The sequence below is a fragment of the Sander lucioperca genome, chromosome 15 (genome assembly GCF_008315115.2).
Source record: "Sander lucioperca isolate FBNREF2018 chromosome 15, SLUC_FBN_1.2, whole genome shotgun sequence".
Lineage (NCBI taxonomy): Eukaryota > Metazoa > Chordata > Actinopteri > Perciformes > Percidae > Sander > Sander lucioperca.
The window spans coordinates 28,761,277-28,781,760 of record NC_050187.1 but is presented as its reverse complement, the minus strand read 5'-3'; the positions used below and the strand labels follow the sequence as shown (position 1 = coordinate 28,781,760).

Genomic DNA, 20,484 nt, shown 5'->3' with positions numbered 1-20,484 from the left:
TCCCTTCACTCTTTCCTGCTAGAAGGTAGTCAATAGATGATGTACGAGCTGTAATGTGGCTACACACACACACACACACACACACACACACACACCATACTCCAATGGCTTTTGCTGCTTTGCCAACAGAAGTGCTGAAGACTACTTTGAAACAGCTTTGTTGTGCATTAAGCCATCGTAATTAACTCTCTGCACCATTCACACATAAACATGCCACAAAATGCGTAATGTGTCTTCATGGGTTTCCTGGTAAAAACTTAACACCTCTAATGTATTTGCAATAAGCATAAAAATCTGTAAAATCCAAGAAATATAGACATCAAATTACCACCAACACTTGATTCACAGGAAGTGCAGTTCACAGTAATAAACACTTTAACAAGAGTAGAAATTATAAGAGGAGGAAAGTTGTTGGTTTTTAAAAGCACTTTTTAGGTACACCTGCTGTTTCCCTGACCCCCCTCTCCCCCTCTCTTCCAGATCCAGCCCTACGATAAGATTGCTGGCCGAGGCCTGCCGGACAACGTGGCTGACTGCCTGAACAAACTGGTGGTGGTGAAGCTGAACGGAGGCCTGGGCACCAGCATGGGATGTAAGGGCCCCAAGAGCCTGATCAGTGTCCGCAACGAGAACACCTTCCTGGACCTCACGGTGCAGCAGATAGAGGTACAGAAACCTATCAATACCCAAGTTTAAGGCCTTGGAAAATGTAGCAGATGTTCTTTATTTGGGTCCTCACATCATGTCATTATGACCTAAGACATATTATCACTTATTGAATGTGCAGATAAGTCACTGTTTGCCAATGTGTTTACAATATCAGCTTTATAAAAGTGATTATACAGTATGTCACTGTTGAGTTCACAGCATGTCGCGCTGCCCTCAGCAGTCATTGAATGAACGCAGGTTTAAAATGAATTAATTGGAGTTGTAACTTAGCTTTATGCATTGAGAAGAAATAACTTAATTCACAAAGCCGCTTCCTGTTGGCCAATCAGGCACATTTTGCTTTTGTTAGATAGCAGACAGTAGAGTTACGCAGGAAATGAGGGAAGAAAGAGGGCAAGGGTTAGGACATGGAGCGAAGGTCCTTGGCTAGATTTAGATTTACATGGTCAGCGTCTTACACCCCAAATTGTATTTCATTACAATTTAGGCTAAAGAACCAAATAAGTTTTTAGATCTTCATTGTAGAAGAAATCATGGATAAGTTCAGGCATCTGTGACGCCTAATCTCCAACTCTCACTTTCTGTTTGAAGCTGTTCTCATCTCATAGTCTTTAGCTGGTTGTTTTTTATTTTTGCTGTCACAAATCCTCCCTCCTCAGTTCGTAAATCCATCTGTGGATAAAAGCTTTAATTTGAACTTGTCTGTCAGTTAGTTTATCTTTTCTCTCAAACCACAGCTGACAAACTTGTTTTTACAAATCGCATCCTTACTGTGGCCCAGATTTGGCAGCAGGATCCACAGTTAGGTGTTGCCTAACTCAGAGGTGGCCGGTTGCCACAACAGTACACATGGGGCACGTTGAATCTCAAAACGCTGTGCACAGTTTTGCTACAGTTTCCTGGCTGAACAACATGTTTTCTCGGAATGGTGTGCAACAAGCTTTGAGTTATGTTTTCTCTCGTTTGGTGGGTGTGTCTCTCGTTTATTGGCTGTGTCTAATGTGACTAATGTGTAGTCAGGCCGCCACTGCTCTTAATGACTTGAGAAAAACAGTGATACCCAAACAGCAGAGACATGTCTGTAAACGTGGTAATAAAAAGGCAGAGCGCTTGCGCACACAACAGGGTGTTCAACGCACCCCCGTTTCAGTTTAAAAAAACGTATGTTGCTACGTTTTGTCAGAGCTGAACGTGGCCAGGATGTGGCTGTGATGTCAGAATGGGTGGGGCAGGGAAACAGGAAGTGATGTGTTGTCAGAAGTAAGGATAATAATAATAATAACTTGGACTTATATAGCGCCTTTCATGGTACCCAAGGTTGCTTAACAAATAGGGGGGGTGGGGGCAAAGGACTTAGTGAAAAGAAATGTTTTGAGGTGCTTTTTGAACATGGGCAGGGATGGGGGAGAGCGGACGTGGAGTGGTAGACTATTCCAGAGTGTGGGAGCATTGGCAGAGAAAGCCCTGTCCCCAAAAGTCCGCAACCATGGATGTATTATAAGAACAGTATAATACTCTGAGAGGAACTTAGACTTTTGCTTATTAACCCAAGCTAGAAGAGTACAGAACAGTGTGTTTGTCAGAGGATTCAGGGGAGAAAATAACACCACCTCTCCTTTTCATAAACAGAAAATTACAATTACAAGCAAATATGTCTTGTCCTTTCTCTCCATTATACTGCTTTGTGTGTGAATCATCCTCCAGGCACAAGCTTCTATTATTTGATGTATCCAGGGCACAGGGAGAGAGACGTGTTTTTCTGGAAAAAGAGCTGAAGGTTCTTTGAAAGGAGTTTAGTGTGATACCTGGGGGGGGGGGTTGTAGTGAAAGAGGATCTGTTGGTGTGCAGGCCGGTAGGTCTGTGGGATTGGCAGGGAAATGAAGAAGGCTGTGTGCTGGAGGAAAGGAGGGTGTGTGAACATTTGTGTTTGTGGAAGGGGGTTGTGGTTATTTGTGCCTGACGATAAATCAAGACATAACATAAAAAAAGTATTGCATACATCAGCAATCCAAGTAATTCCTTGATTCTTTTATGTTTGTTCAAACTTAAATAATGTCCCACAAATACATAAATAAACAATAATCGCAGCATCACATATTTTAGCATTGGAGAGCTAAATTAAAGTTTCAGCCTCAGTACAAAGAAATCTGTCATGAATCTGTCAGAGACGATGACGCCAGAGCTTTGGTGTGTACAGTATTGTGTAATTTGAGTTTATATGTGTGGCCCTGTGGTATTTGTGTGTTTCCCTCATGGGACGCCTCTCTCCTCCCAGCACACTGCTCTCTGTGTCCGAGTCACTGCTCTCCATTTTCTGCTCAGGTCTGGTCAGATTACCTCCTGACTGAATTGGGCTATTTAGAAAGAGAGAAAATGGATCCCATACACACACCAACCTCTAACCAGGTGTCCTGTGTGACATCGCCCCTCATGCATATTTATTTTGGATGATTGTAGTGCAGAGACCTGTACACTCGCACTAAAGAGGTGACATGGAAGAGTGGACTTACTGGAATGGTGCCACCTGGCTGCTGAAGATTTACTGCTTTCACCTGAGCGGCTGTTTAGTTTCTACATCTGTTAAATTAAGTAAGTTGAGTTATGGAAGTTTAAAAGAGTGCAGCTTAACGTTACAGAAGCAGTCCAACTGACAACCACTTTAATTCCTGGAAAAAGGGCCATAGCTTCCACTCAGGACACCAAGGGATAGTTTTTTCAGGTAACGTCGATATCGTAAGGACCTGAGGGGTCTTTGCAAGTGAAACTAACACGTCAGGTATTTTAAAGGCTTTTTTTTTTTTAGAGCTGAAACGATTAGCTGATAGGTAGAAAATGAATCGGTAGCAATTGTGGTAATTGATTTATTGTTGTCATCATTTCTTAAGTAAAAACATCCCTGGTTGTTCTTCAAAAATGTGAATATTTGCTATTTTTTTAGTCTGATATAGTAATAAATAAATAAATATTTTGGTTTTGGACTGTTGGGCAGAGAAAACAAGACATTTAAAGAATTGGGATTTTGGGAAAATGTGTTTTTCACTATTTGATGGCAATTTTATAGACGATAAACGACAAAGACGACAAAAAGATAAGTTTATGAATTGAGCAAATACTTACAATACAGATTGATAAATAACAGCAATAATCGTTAGTTGCTGTCATATATGTTTACATTTTAGTACTTTTAGCCTAACAAAAAATGAGTTAAGTGAAGAAAAGAAATCCCATTGCAGTGTGAAAAACACTTTGAAACAACATTTATGGCGTTTTTCCATTACATGGTACCTGCTCGACTCGCCTCGACTCTACTCGCCTTTTTTGGTTTTCCATTACGAAAAAAAGTACCTGGTACCTGCTAACAGGTACTTTTTTTAGTACCTCCTCAGTCGAGGTTCCAAGCGAGCTGAGGCGAGCCGAAAAGGTGACGTGAAAGCGACAGACGGGGGTGTCCTGAACAAACCCGCTATTTTTAAACAGTTTAGCCAGCTGTGTTTTTTGTTGCTGCCTCCAGCTTCTTCTGAAACTAAATGTGTCTTCTGGCTGTGGCAACAACAACACACCTTCCACGTTCTGTGTTAGGTCACGGCAGTTTACTGCGGCGCCGCTTGTTTCAGTTCTGCGGAGGCTCCAGGCAGAGCTTTCGCTGTATCCTCTACATACACACACACATGCTGGCTCGACGCACACACCAGCTGACAAATGTATACATCAGGCCACATATTACATAGGCTACGGCAAAAGCTCTGCGTGGAGCCTCCACAGAACTGTAAAACAAGCTCAAGTGGCCTGATGTTTATACTTGTGCGCTGGTGTGTGCGTCGAGCCGGCAAGACGACCAGCCACGCTAAGGTGGTACTAAAATCTGCAATGGAAAACGGACGCACAGTGTGTCGAGGCGAGGCAAGTAGAGTCGAGGCGAGTCGAGCAGGTACCATGTAATGGAAAAACGCCATTAGACCCTTCATGTAGGGAGATAACACTTACAGAAAACGTAATCAAACAGTTACAGTAACTGCAGAAATAAAATGTAAAAAATAAATTAAAAAAATCCAAATAATTTGACCATTTTGCGGGCCACACTCCCCCTCTCACCACATATTGCCTTTCTATATTGCTATTACCACTATTACAAAAAATAATGCTCTCATTTCTTCCATTTTTCTGCAAACAATCGTTTAGTAGTTTAAAAGGTTCAATAATAACGCAACTTCTACACATAGGGGCTTTAAGATTGCTCGGGGATCCAGTGGATGTTGTTTTCTGTCACAGGCTGGAAATTAAACTATTTAGCAACTTCCTCACGTCAACCACTCCCCACTGATTCACATCCCATTTCTCATCATTCTCCTCTACTGGCTTTAATTTTCTCTTATCTTGGTAAAATCAATGCTTCTCTCTCCTCAGGTATTATTTTTCTCCTTTTGTATTCATTCTAGTCACACAATCAAGTAACAGAAACATTGTTTCTTGGGCTGTTCTTAGTATTTATTACGTGTTATATGCTGCATTCAGATGTATTGAATTATTGCTTTAGTGTCTGATAATGTCACTCCTTTTACAAAGTCCAACTGCTATAACTGTCACATAAATTTGTATTAAAAGACAGACTCTCAAACACAACAACAAAATGGTTTAAGTTGTAGACTTTCAACTGTAATCCTTTTTTGTTTATCATTTATATTGTATTGATTTTGCGATATTAACAAATCTCTAATAACATTTAATCCATGAAAAGAACGAAAAAAGAAGAAAAGGCATACTTATACATACTTGCATACAGTACATGCACTTACCCTACATATAGATACAAACATACAAAGTATGCACACACACATTCTGTACTGTACACATGCACATATATATCTGCAGACACAAATTTGTTCTGTCCTGCTTTCCATAGACTCCTGTCTTCCAACGTTACGTATTCATTCTAATATAATGTATCTTCTTTATTAATCTATACTAAGTCCTATTGGTCCTATGTTGCATTTCGTTAAAGTAACACATAAAAGCAATAATGCACCACCTCATCTGGTCACATGATAATCTAACTCTAAAACTGAATGACGTGTTTTTAAATTGCCATTTTAAACTCTAAAGTTCACTTGAATTAGTGGGTCAACTTATATATACTGTATGTACCAGTGTATATATAGTCTAGGACTGAAATCAAAATTGTACCTTGAAAAATCACAAATGCTGCTGCTCAGTCGGTCTCAACAAAAATAAACAATGCAAAAGGTTGCTGCCATTTACTACGTTGTGTTCGTTGTTTTTTTTTATTGCCCCACAGCACCTGAACAAGACTTACAACACAGACGTGCCGCTGGTTCTCATGAACTCCTTCAACACAGACGAAGACACAAAGAAGATCCTGCAGAAGTACACACACCACCGTGTCAAGATACACACCTTCAACCAGAGCAAGTGAGCGAACACCCTAGAACCATGTCAAGCAAATGTCATGCTCAGTAACAGTTAAGGGTCTGGTGAGTCCACACAGCATTCCAGGATAGGATAAAAACGTGCTCTGGTTTATTGGCATTTCTTTAAACCAATCACAATCGTCTTGGGCGGTGCTAAGCACCGGACAACGGGGCCTCTAAAAAATAGCCTCGGGAAGGAACTTGTTTTGGTGGAACATGTACGTTCAAAGGTTGTTTTAGTCGTGCAACAGAAAACTCAGATTGGACAGATAGTCTAGCTAGCTGTCTGGATTTACCCTGCAGAGATCTGAGGAGCAGTTAACCATAGTCCTCATAAATCCACCGGAGTTTAAAATTCCAACACAAAGAAAGCGGAAGGTAATGGACATCCGACCGAAAAGAGGGACATCCGGGGGAATTTCCGGCGGCAACGGAGCAATCCCGGAAGTGGAACGTCGTGGATATAGATTAGCTCAGAGCAAACATCCCTGACAATCACTATGCTGATACACCGTCACATCCACCAATACAAGGGGCCCTATTTTAACAATCGAAGCACACGGCGTGAAACGCCTGGCGCAGGTGCATTTAGGGCGTGTACGAATCTCACTTTTGCTAGTTTGACTGCAGAAAAAAAGGGTCCGTGCGCCAGGCTTATGGTTCAAAAGGGTTGTACTTAGTGTCTTAATTAATCATTGGTGTGTTTTGGGCGTAACATGCAATAAACCAATCAGAGTGTCATCTCCCATTCCCTATAAAAGCCAGGCGCGTTTGTACCATGGCGCATTGCTATTATGATGGTGGATTTGCTAAGCAGGAAGGAGAGATTTTCAGGAGAAGAAACTGATCTGCTCGTGCGTGAAGTGAAAGTGCGCGAGCAGATCATATATGGCATGAGCACTGTGCCACCAAAACAGTATTTTGCTAATGCACAGTTAAAATAACAATGAAATGCTGCGTTGTTGACTTGCGCGATCACTTTCCGCTGCCTCAAGATAGCAACACGCCAAGAATGCACCTGAACACACCTCCCTGTAAGACCAGCACGGCCATGGGCGCAAAGATGGGCGCAGGTACATTTGCTATTTAAACGTTGCGGGCGCTGGACGGGAAATTGACAACTGCGTCGGTCTTAAACTAGCAAAGACACTTGCGTCGGGCTTTGCGCTGCGTTGCGCCGGGTGCAAGATAGGGCCCACTGTGTGTAGGCTGAGGTTGTTTCTCTTTCACGCCAGATATTAAACTGGACAGAAGACTTGAAACTAAAATCTTAAGATTTGAGAAAAAACTAAAATCTGCATCATTATTGGCTAATTTAGACACTCCAGATATTCACTACCAGTTCGCAGTATTAAACCCAAACGTACTGAATGAACTCTATCAATGAACTGGTCTGTATTCAGTATCTGAGTAGTCAGTGGACAGTCCTCTGCTGTGTGCTGCTGATCTGTCAAGAGCAGGAAATGAGACAGGAAATGTCATGTAATGTTTGGAGAAAGCCATTAATATGTAATGCCTTGGTGTCTCCAATTTGTCAGTCAAGTGGAACTTGGCTTTTTGCTGTTTCCTTTGAATTATTTAAAGCACTTGTATGTTCTGTGTGCCAGGAGTGTAGTACACAGCAGTGGTGTGGGGGGAGGGGAGGGGAGGTACTGTCGCTCTTGGATTTAATGTCAGCACAGAGAGAGTGGTGGAATAGTTGAAATGTCAATCAGTAGGAGAACAAAGAGAAGTCTGTGGTCGAGTTCGTGAGAGTAATTTATAAAAGGCAGATTAAATTCACTGCTCATCACACTATCTGGTGTTCCAGTTGATGAGGGGAAAACAATTTGCTTTATCCCCCAGACAAATTGTCCAGACACTTTTTTTTTTTTTTTTTTTTTTTTACCAAATTCTTTTATTATTATTTAGCCAAATTAACTTCCCTGGTTACCAAAGTGATGAGCAGAATGAATAACAGTCTAACACTGTGTCTGTCGGTTTGTTTTTTGTTTCTTTTTAAAACTTTTTTTCAACCAAATTCCTACTCACTGGTTACAAAAAAACTAATTCTTTGATAAGATGTATGTTCATTCCCCCTGTGTACCCTGGAAAGAATAACTGTTCCTTCTGAGGCAGTAATATTGGATCCAAGAGTGGCTGGGTTGGCTCAGTGGGTAGAGCAGGCACATACATACTTTGAGGCTTGTGCCTCGACGCAGAGGTCCAGGGTTTGAGTCCGACCTGTGACGATTTCCTGCATGTCTTCCCCCTCTCTCTCCCCTTTCTCACCTAGCTGTCCTATCAGTTAAAGGCGGAAAAGCCCAAAAAAAATTTCTTAAAAAAATTAATATTGGATCCAAGAAAGGAAAGGAAAACACTTCTGTGGATATAACAACATGTTCAGGACTTAGAAGTTTTAAAGTCTTATCTAACCACTCATTCTCTGAGTCATCTTCCCAGAACAGTCAGCTGGACCTCTGTTAAAAAGGCCTCTGTGCCTCTACTGTGCAGCTCCTCTCACCTGACCAGCTCATCTGCACTCTGAAATATCCTCAAACTGCCAAAAACACAGCCAGCTCCCACTCAGTGCTGTTCCCTGTGATGAGGTTTGTCAACTCAACCTGACGCGGATCCTTCTCAGAAACCCTTTGATCACTGCAATGCACACAGAGAGGATGGCTTGGGCTCTTTGGCTTGTTGCCTAATCTCCCTTCTTTGGTGTTGTTTGAAGTCCTGCAGTGATATGAAAAGAAAAACTTCACATGGCACTCGGCACGCTATTTAGTCGCGAAGTTTCCATGGCTTTGACTCAGCTGTGGGGCGAAAAGATTTCAGCTTGTCTTTGTTTTGTCTTTGTGCTGTTTATCTCCTTTACGCGCAGGCTGGCATTCCCAGCTCTGCAAATAAATGAGTTCATCCATTGTTTATTGTAGAACTACATATTACGTACATATAAGAGATAACAGAACTTTTACATACCAACAAAAGAGGAGAAAGCTGTTTATAAAAGGTCATCAAAAAAAAATGACTGACTGATTTTTATTTTATTTTATTATCATAGTTAAAGGCCATCTCATTTAGCAGCTAAAGAGACAAGTATTTCCCTCAAGAGCTTGTGGAGACCAAACATCAGAAGGACACTCAACTCCAAATAAATGCTAATGTTGTTCTGCTCTGTGTCTGTGTAAATAGGCAACATGTTCGCCATAACAACCATGTCAATGTTGTGTTTACATCTTGTTACACTAAAATAAAATAAATCCAGGTTTAAGTTGGGGTTCAGTCCTCTCTAGAAGTAGATTAAAGTCCGCTCTCTTGCTCCACGCTTTAAAACTTCAACTTTAAGCTGACAGCTGACGTACTTTAAGCTAAAGGAGTGCAATTTCTGAAAAAAAAGAAAGGGCAACCCAATGAAGTTTCATTATCATACTGAAGTTTGTCGAGGATACAGGCTCAATCTTTCATACAGCTCAGCAGAAAAGTTATAAGGTCAACAAAGTTATTAATTTAAATTGTGCAACGCAAAATAATGGTTTAGGGAAACTAACTGAAGCTAAACTATGATGAACCCTAATCTTAAAGGAACCCTACCCACCCAGTACGATACGGCGAACAGACAATAAATCATGACATTGAGTTATCATTTGGTTTGTTTATAAACTAATGATCACAAAAGTGAACTTAAAACAACCAAAAAACATGTCTGATCTTATTGTGGACTTTTTGTTTGTCCTGTCCAGGTACCCTCGCATCAACAAAGAGTCGCTCCTCCCTGTGTCCACAAACTTGAGCATGAACGGGCAAAGCGCAGAAGGCTGGTACCCTCCGGGGCACGGCGACATTTACGCCAGCTTCTACAACTCAGGCCTGTTGGAACAACTGATCGCGCAGGGCAAGGAGTACATCTTTTTGTCCAACATCGACAACCTGGGAGCCACCGTCGACCTCCACATCCTGCACCACCTGGTCAGCCAGCCCAACGGCAAGCGCTGCGAGTTCATCATGGAGGTGACGGATAAGACGCGCGCCGACGTCAAGGTATGTGGAGGAAGAGGAGGTTTATATATACAGTGCTCAGCATAAGTAAATACACCCATGCTAAAGTTGACTAAAAAGAGGAATAAAAAATCCTCTTTTGGAAATTGATGTTAATGCCTTAATTAAAAAAATAAGGAAAAATCCAACCTTTAAGGACACCAATTTTCTTTGTGAATGAATAATGTATCGTAAATAAATAAATGTTCTTCCTTCAAATACAGGGGGCATAAGTATACATACCCCTATGTTAAATTCCCATAGAGGCAGGCAGATTTTTATTTTTAAAGGCCAGCTATTTCATGGATCCAGGATACTATGCATCCTGATAAAGTTCCCTTGGCCTTTGGAATTAAAATAGCCCCACATCATCACATCCCCTTCACCATACCTAGAGATTGGTATGGTTCTATTTCAGTTAGCCTAATAGCTGGTTTGATTTGCATTGAGAGATGAGCTTATGGAAAGTAGCCCATGCCAATCTCTAGGTAACAATAAAAAATTGGTGTCCTTGGTAGGATTTTTCCTCATTTTTTTAATTAAGGCATTAAGATCAATTTCCAAAAGATGATTTTTTTATTCCTCTTTTTAGTCAACAACATCATCATCAATCAATCAATCAACATGTATTTATATAGCACTTTACAGTAACCAGCAGGTGAAGTGCTTCACATCAGAAACCAAGACTAAAACACACATCATATGACATATCATACAATAGAAAGAATGAAACATGGAAACAGTAAAATCAGAAAAGGTTACATAGAAATAGGAGAGGGAAATTGTCACACCACTACTACGTATTGAAAGCCATTCTAAACAGAGGTTTTGAGTTTAGACCTAAAAAGCGCTACATCTGTAGTCGTCCGAATATCAGGGGGTAACTTGTTCCAGAGTCTCGGGTCAGCAACTGCAAAAGCCTGATCACCCCAACGTTTATACCTAGACCTTGGGACTTCTAAAACCAGCTGATTTGAGGACCGCATGGACCGGTTGTGCTCACGCAGGGTTAAAATCTCGGACAAATACTCCGGGGCCAGGCCATTTAAGGCCTTGAAAACAAACAATAAAATCTTAAAATCGATTCTAAAACGCACAGGGAGCCAATGTAGGGTGTAGAGAACGGGAGTGATGTTTGCACGTTTAGATGTATTTGTCAAAAAGCGAGCAGCAGCATTTTGTACAAGCATGGGTGTATTCACTTATGCTGCACTGTATTCATACTGTCACAATATTTACATAGTGTGTATTTACACATGGGTGGGATGTTCTGGCTTTGTTCCATGTATATGAGTTATTACAGCAGTATTTGTTTCTTTTTTTTTTTAAGATTATTTTTTGGGGCTTTTCCCTTTATTTAGTGACAGTGGATAGATGTGAAAGGGGGAGAAAGATGGGGGATGACACGCAGCAAAGGGCCGCAGGTTGGACTCGAACCCGGGCCGCTGCAGGACTCAGCCAACATGGGGCGAACGCTCCTACTTGGTGAGCTAGAGGCCACCCCCAGCAGTATTTGTTTCTTTGTGGACAAAATATATCTTTGTACTCATCAGAATATAGTAGCAGTTATTATATGCAGTAAACAAAGAGATTCAAAATTCAACAGAAGTAGTCTTTTTGTATGGAAATAATGGAGAGAGAGTTGCTGTGGGAGAAAATGATCACAGTTGTGTTTTGTGTGCCACGGTTTTGAGATATCTCTGTCTGAGATTTCTACCTCCACCCTCAATGCAATATAATTTAGTTTGTGCCGCTTTGCACCATTAAAAAAAAAATGACATCTGTAAGATTCGAAAGCCACGCATCTTTCCAGAAACGGTGTCCTCATTACTCAGCAGTTTCATTAGAACTACTTTTAAACTGTCATCTATATGGCCAGACACTACAAGTTTTGATCAATACAAAATTTAGTTTTTGTAATTTTGGTGAACTGACCCTTATTTATCACTGGGAAACAAAATCAATAAAATGGGAGGAGGTAATACTAGTGTCATAGTGATCAACATTCAGTATTTAAGGAGCTGATGTGATAACATTTCACTGGAATTGTACCTTGTATGATTTATTCAAAGATTCATTCAGGATTCAAGATTCTAAATCCTTTATTAATCCCACTATGGGGAAATTCACACTGTTGCAGCAGCAAGGGGCAGGGGGGAAAGTACAAGACACAGATAAACAAACAATGAATGAATATAAGTAAAGATAATAAATAGTAAAATAGAAGTATAGTTAAAAAAGAAAGTAAAAACAAAAGAAAAAGCTCATAGGTGAGCAACAGCTGCTGCAACAGGCTTCCCCCCTCAGCGGTGCCATTTTCAAGTCTAATGTGACAAATAAAGAATGTATTGAATTGATTGGTTGTATGATGCATCTGACTTGGTCTGGGAACCTTGGTTAATGGATTACTGTAGATGTAAATGGCCTCTTCCACAGTAGTATTAAAGGTAGGTGAAAAAAGACTTGTTTTCATCGATTACGTTTAATATATTTTGGAAGACTGGAATGTATTTTATTGATTGCCACATTTATTCATTACAAGTATTACATGTTAGGGGTTGCTTTGCTTTTAGGTCTAGCAGGGTGGAAAATTACTTACACCAACCAAACTTTAATGCTGTAAAGAATCCTTTTTCGGCAATCATTTTTAATAAAATGCAGTGGCATTATGAAAAATGTATATTTTTGTCAGGGAAAGTTTCTGTTGCACCTTGGAGTCCATTCCTCACATACTGAGAACATTTTGTATAAATAGCTGACTCTGCTAACATGCTCACAATGACAATGCTAACATGTAGGTACAATGTTTACCATCTTTGTTTAGCTTGTTAGCATGCTAATTTGCACTAAACGACACTAAAAGTACAGCTGAGCCTGATGGGAATGTCATTAGTTTAGAAGGAAGAAAATTCTCACACACACTTGTCATCTCTGCATTGGTTTGTAGTAGACTACTACACATCTTGAGAAAGGTCCTTGTGACCGAAACGTCAACACCTTGGAGTCCATTCCTCACATACTGAGAACATTTTGTATAAATAGCTGACTCTGATTTTCAGGGTGGCACGCTGATCCAGTATGAAGGCAAACTGCGTCTGCTGGAGATCGCCCAGGTGCCCAAAGCCCACGTGGACGAATTCAAATCGGTGTCAAAGTTCAAGATCTTCAACACCAACAACCTGTGGATCTCTCTGGCTGCTATCAAGAAGCTGCAGGAACAGAAGGCAATGGACCTGGAGGTTATAGTCAATCCCAAGGTCAGTGGAGGGGGGGCTGAAAAATACAGTCAAGGCGAAATACCACAAACGGTACACACACTCCTGAGGCATAGCCAACACCAAATTACAGAACAATTCAGATTTTTATGGAGTAGCTTGCTTCACGTACAAATACCAATTATTTAGTTGTTGCTCGGTTCAACAGTTCTAAAGCCAAAAGATGAAACTGAATGAATCTAAAGGAACAGTAAAAACAACTGAGGGAGACCTAGATTAATAAAAAAAACGCAACACAACGGAGCCTAGATAATGTCACCCTGTCACCAAAAACCTAATTTTATATGCATGATTTTATACTGTGAACTATTACGAAGGTGTAAAATGTAGTTTGTCTTCTAATTTTCAAATTAAAAGAGCATAATGAATTGTCTCTTTACATGGGTAATAATTAAGTCGACCAGCCACAGTTTAATGTTTGGGACAGTAGGTTTCTTCATACATGTATTATTATAATTTTGTGTTGCTAAAATAAAGGAATAAGAAAGACCGTTTTTTTTAATTGTAAAAAGGTTTATCGTTGATTCAGATGAGCCGAGGATGATCAGTAAAGGATTTGGTCCAAGAATAGAGGTAAATACCTTAGAAATAATGTGAAAACAAACAGACTAAAGTTACTTCTGAGGACTGGCATCTATCACACATTACTAGCAATCATTACTGTGAGAACATGTTACTCACCGCCACATTCAAAAGATTTTGGTGACTAAGCCTGATTACTGTTACACAGCTTTACAACAGTGTTTATGAGGACTACTAACATGACTCTTAATCCTGTTGAGTCAACAACCAAATAAATCCTCTATTAAAGAAGTTTTCCATCTGCGAGTCAGTCAAATCTGAACCTTTAGACATATATAGATACATATTTGTTCATCCAGCGGGACTTTTACTTCCCGAGGATATCTTTAACGTTGATAAATCTGCTTAGAAATCATATAACTCCAGAACCTGCCTGAGAATCATCATGTTTTTAAGTTTTCTTAAGTATCAAAGTAATCCAGTGATAGTTGTCAGTACATACATGGGTACACTGTAAACAGGAACTACTAACGGTGAATTTGGCAAACTTTTAATGGTGCCAAAATGTAAACAAATATAGCCTTTAAAAATAAGGGCTCAAGTTGTAGCCTGCAGCAACATTGTACTCTCTGTTTACATCTCCCAAAGCTCATAACAAAGGGGTTGTCATACAGAAAAGAAATGTACATGAGGCATTACATTAGAGAGGGACAGAGACAAAACTGAGACAACACAAGCTCTTCTCCTCTGTCATCTAAATCAGACGAATACTATCAGCCTACTGAATTCTGCTCCCTGGAAAGATGCTCTAGTCTTTGTTTCTTCTTCATTATTCTCTTCCAGTAAAGTATGGAGCCCATCAGGGTGAAACGACTCATGAATGTATTTTCATCAGTCGGCTGTTGAAAGCCTTGTGGGGGGCAATTCAAAGACGGGCCACACCAGTATGACTTGACTTTTTAATAGATACTCAGATGAAACCATTCACTTTCAATAACCCGCCAACAAAATAACGTAATCTGTTCCATTTTACCACGTCCATCCTGTCGCGTTTGACAACATAGCTGTGCATAGAGCAGAGAGATATCTGCACACTCTTCTCTACAGAGACCACCACTTCTGAATAAATCATATCTTGCGAAAAGAAATCCAAGCGTGCCGAGAATGCCTATATTCTAAAGCCTCTCTGTGTTTCTGCCGTCCTGCACGGATCAACTCTCTGAGCCGTTTGTTGTCGTGCGAAGTTTTTGCATACAAAGGAGAGAGAAAAGGAGCTTCAAACCAATCCAGTTTTCTGGTCTGCTCTCTGGTGGCTCGTCTGCTCCACTTGGTCTCTAGTTGTGTGTGTGTGTGTGTGTGTGTGTGTGTGTGTGTGTGTGTGTGTGTAAAGGGAGAGAGAGTGTGTGTGTGTAAAGGGAGAGAGAGAGTGTGTGTGTGTGTCTGAAACTTTAAAATGTAAAGCTGCCTCTCATCTACTTTTCTTACTGAGCTTGTTTGTCCAGCTCAAGTTAATCTTCGCACGTCTTTTTTAAGAAAGAAAAGACTTGTCCGAATTAATTAAAAGAAAAGTGCAAAAATGTAGCTGCCTAATTTAGCATGAAGGAGAAGTTTGAGTAAACGCTTGATCAGTTGAATTTAAATTTTTTTTTTCCTGATGTGGATTAGCATGATTTGTTCAAGCATAATTTTAAGGCTCCATGTCTTCCCTGCACACGTTTATCCTTTATTGCCCTCCAAAGCAGACAAATTAGACGTGATGTGACTTGATGTGGTTGTGCTCACTCAGAGGCAACACACTATGCCTCTGCTCCCCCCCCCCATCAGTGGAGAAGCAGCGCCTCAGGCTATGCAAAATCTGCAACCAGTTTAATAAATTCACCGCCGAACCCCAGCCCGATTCCTGATTATTGCTTTCTCCGCCTATAGATGTAATTTTCCAGCCCTCGGCTACAGGATCACACACCTGTGACGTAGCAAGTGTTATGTAACTGGTCATTACAGGGCAGAGCCGTGTGGCTTTACATTAATGTGTGGTCCCATCTAGGTAAGAGTGCGGCACTAAAAGTGGAGAGTTCCAGGGGCCCGCTCCTGTTATACAGCACTGTGGACCCATGCATGTCAAAACTGTGTGCACTCGTGGTACTGAGAGGCACTTAGATTAAAAGCGTCCATGAAGTGATGAATGTTGCATAACTCCTTCTGGTAGTTATACCTGAGACCCAGATCATTAAATTCTAACACTGTTGTTATATCACTGTTGTCCTATGAAACCTTTCAGTCTTATTTTAGTGTATTATGTTCACCTCTGTGGCATTAGGAAACATCACCTTAAACGTCTTAAACTCCAACAAGCTTTTAGAAGAGTCTTCAGCCACGCGAGCAGCTCCGTAAAGGGTTTACTAAGTTTAAAAGATTTTCGGCAGATTTTGAGAGACTCTAGTCACGCTCATTCCGCTCCCCGTTTCCAGGTTAGCACTCTACCAATCAGATGGGTCATTTGAGCCCGACTGCCGGCAGTGCCCGCCCCGCCGATTATACATGTCAAATCGGCCAAAATGAAGGACGATGGCCCCTCGGACAGACGACGGCACGGAACACACCGAACAGACTCGAGTCACTGACCTCGCCAGACTGTCCAACGGCCAATTATCGGCTCTGTGTGTCCGGGCCTTTAGACACAGCAGTGTCTGCTTCAAACTGAATGCTAACATCAGCACGCTAACATGCTCACAATGACAATGCTAACATGCAGGTACAATGTTTACCATCTTTGTTTCGCTTGTTAGCATGCTAATTTGAACTAAACGACACTAAAAGTACAGCTGAGCCTGATGGGAATGTCATTAATTTACAAAGAAGAAAAGACAGAAGGAAGAAAATTCTCACACACACTTGTCACCTCTGCGTTGGTTTGTAGTAGACTACTACACGTCTTGAGAAAGGTCCTTATGACCGAAACGTCAACGACCAATAAACTAATGCAAAGGTGACAAGTGTGTGCGGGAACTTTCTTTTTTTTTCTTTGGAAATGGATCGTCAGGGGGATCAATTCCATGCACCACAAAGGACACAAAGCAAGTGGCGTGCGTGTGGCTTTGTATTCATAATGTCTTGCGGTTTTGCAGGTATTTATTCATAAACCAAAGTATTGGACAAATGAAAATGTTGACCTGATGATGGCGCTAGAGGGAAGGCCAGGGGATCACCAAAGTTATTTGGATTCATCTTCTTGGGACCACACATGTACAAAACTTCCTTCATCCAATAGTAATAGAAATATGGACCAAAGTGGTGGACTGCCCAACAGGGTCAGGGTTAGCATGGAAGGATAAAACTCCCTGCTGATGTAACTGAAAACTACCACCAGGTCCTGCTTGGTTGATGTCTATGGAGGAACAGGGTTTCAACCAAATGACACGACAAATATTTTTTGATCTCAGTGAATCGGATGTTTAAGATGATGAAGCTTCTGTGCTTCATATAATTGTATTGGCATGACTCTACAGTGAAGTACACTACTGCCAAATGAGGTTGTACAAGATTTACAATGCAAGTACGTCAGGAGCGGTGTAACAACATGATTCAGCTTTTTATGTAAATTTATTGAAATGTTTAATTTGGAAATGGAGCTAAATATTCTGTTGGCTTTTTTTTTTGTAGAATTGTGGTTTGTTTGTGTTGGGTTATTTTGGTTCTTGGTGGGTTTATTAATTCAGCGAGAGAGAAAACGGAGAACAGTAACTTCCTCTTGGCGATATGAATCAAATGCACTAATTACAAAAGCTTCTTGTTTTTCACATTGCTGCAGCAACAGAAACTGTAACCCTCATGTTGTCCCTGTTATCGAAATGTTTATATTACAAATATGGGTTTCTTTTTAACCAAATGACCCAAAAATAACATGGATGGTTCCCTACAACGCTCTTCGCAGGTACAATTAATGATCACTATACTTTTCATTACATTTTGAGTGTTTTCTTCAATTGTATAGCATTTGAAAAAAAATGTAAACGGTTTCTAAACAGTATTCGGACTAAACTGACATACACCAGTCTGTGATTATCCATCGACATACATTACTCTAATATTAGTCAAAATAATTCATAATTTCTGCTTTTTTGACTCAAAAATTTGGTATAATTTCCTTTTAAAAGAGGTTTATTGACCATGAATTCCAAAAATAAGTGTAACAGTAGTGGTAATAAGTTGGTGAGTGGCGCGTATACAGTACTTGTGGTAGTGGACAAAAGTGTCAACAGTTTCATAAAAAAAAAAAAAAAAAAAAAGGGACAAAAACATTGAAGAAAGTGAAAGAGAGTGAAAAAAAAAAAGTGTTAATTTTCTATTTTGACCTGAGAGGACAACAAATGCATGGTTGGCGTGAAGACAACGCGAGGGTTAAAGAACCAAGGTACTTTTTCTGCAACAACATGTCTCTTCTCTTCTGTTGGTTCATCTTTAGACGCTTGACGGCGGGCAGAACGTCGTCCAGCTGGAGACGGCGGTCGGCGCCGCCATCAAATGCTTCGACAACGCCCTGGGCATCAACGTGCCTCGCAGCCGCTTCCTGCCCGTCAAGACCACGTCGGACCTGTTGCTGGTCATGTCCAACCTGTACAGCCTGGACGCCGGCTCTCTCACCATGAGTCCCAGGAGAGAGTTCCCAACAACGCCGCACGTCAAACTGGGCAGCTCCTTCACCAAGGTAACTATAAGAACATGTTGCTCACTCTGTGCATGTTGATGATTGAGGGAGTTATTTGTATTCTACTGAATGAGACGCTCCGTGCTGATTTTAAGGTGCTATGTGTCCCTTTTTTCCTAAATGTAAAACTAAACCACAGACATTAAAAGTTTAGTTCACCCAAATCACAAAGAATGTTTTTAAAATCTAAAAGAAAAGTGGGCACCCACTTTCCTCTTCTCCTATAGAGCCACACAGGTAGTTTCAGTGGTATCTAATGGAAGTGTACGGCATTTATTTGCTTAAAACAAATCATGTCTTTTTGGAAGCAATACTTGGAAAAAAGGTGTTAAAAATAAAATTATTGTGACTTAATAGTGATACGGAAGGGATAACATACATACGCGTGGGATTAAATAAATAAGAATTAAATTAATTCAGTTTATTTATTTATTCATCATATTTACTGTATTCATTTATGTATTTATGTCATTTTTGTGGCCCGATGTTATATGCTGCATTAGTCTTCTTTTCTTTGGCTTTACTGAAGAGGATAAAGATCTTTTCTTTTTTGTGACTAACAATTATTATTATTATTTTTTTTTTTTTTTAACATAATACAAAACATACAGCTGATAAAGATCTTTTTCATTGTCGCCTCACTCCCTCCATTTGTTTTTTTTAATAAAGTCTCTTTATTATAACATTTCACTCTAAATCCAGTTGATTGCATGTTCAGTCTAATCTGATGGTAGTTGTATAATTACGTAATACTAAAAGTTTACACTTCTCAAAAGTACATTTTCTAGATGCCAGTATGATGTTTTTTGGTAATGTTGGAATAATTGGGATCTTAACTAGAATTTAAAAAGATGATTCAGTAGGTTTAAATGTTTTGCCAGAAGATCTACATGGCTGAAATTATTTAAAGTGATCCTGAAAAGACTCCCACAAATACAGTAGGTTGTTTACAAATGTCCTTGTTTGTGCGTCCGTGTTCAGGTTCAGGAGTACCTGACCCGCTTCGAGAGCATCCCCGACATGCTGGAGCTCGACCACCTGACTGTGTCTGGAGACGTCACCCTTGGGAAAAACGTTTCACTCAAGGTAAAACATCTTTTTACTGGAAATAAGTATCTGTTGCATACATGATCAAAACCCAACATTATAAACTTTCATGTAAAACAAAATTGGGTTTTAAAAGGTTTCAAACTAGTCTGGCTATCACCAGACCAAGCTCAATCTTTTAAGATTGAACATTAGTCTGGGGAGTCTGCTCTGTATTTTTTTACTGCCCAAGAGGCGTGATCAACGGGCATAGTTCAAATGACTCTGTACGCAATTGGATAGTCCTTCAACCAATCAGACCAACGATCCGGGTGACGTAGCAGCGACAGCGGCATCAACGGGTTGCTGTGCTTCGGTGGCCGCTATGTTGAATGTAAACAAGAAGCTGCTTGGTCGCTTCTCTATCATCATCGTGTTAAACCCGCCAATAGCGTGCCAGGTGGATAAGCCAGTTTGTGATTGGTCCCCGCAAATTTGGAACAGAAGCAGGATAGACAAACGTACAGGTTTCCAGCCTGAGCTGCAGGGCAAAATCAAATCGCCGGCAGATCGGGCTGGGTTTCCCCAGTCTAGTTTCAAGGGAATAAATAGCACAAAAATCAATTTGTGGTTAATCTAAATGTGCAGAAGTCTCTTCGGTTGAGCGTGACAACCCAGAAAGCCCATCGCATTTTTGATTCCGGTGCCCACACTGAGATACACTGTGGGTATTAAAAAGGCCACAAACCACGAGTGAAGTCAGACTTGCAACTTTTTTCTTGTTTCCATCTCCATTCATGTGGAAGAGATGAAGTGCAAAGGGACACTCGGGGGCAGATGGAG

At 40.6% G+C, this 20,484-nt stretch overlaps 1 protein-coding gene across 2 annotated transcripts in view; it reads left to right on the top strand.

Annotated features, from left to right (window-relative positions):
• The window catches only part of ugp2b (UDP-glucose pyrophosphorylase 2b), a 42,295-nt gene that overhangs the window by 19,315 nt on the left and 2,496 nt on the right, over positions 1-20,484 (top strand). For both annotated transcript variants that reach the window (XM_031316116.2, XM_031316115.2), the window contains exons 4-9: positions 481-666; positions 5,964-6,097; positions 9,819-10,116; positions 13,173-13,370; positions 18,373-18,615; positions 19,597-19,701. In XM_031316116.2, coding sequence (XP_031171976.1) covers positions 481-666; positions 5,964-6,097; positions 9,819-10,116; positions 13,173-13,370; positions 18,373-18,615; positions 19,597-19,701 — 1,164 coding nt within the window. The remainder of the gene's footprint in view (positions 1-480; positions 667-5,963; positions 6,098-9,818; positions 10,117-13,172; positions 13,371-18,372; positions 18,616-19,596; positions 19,702-20,484) is intronic.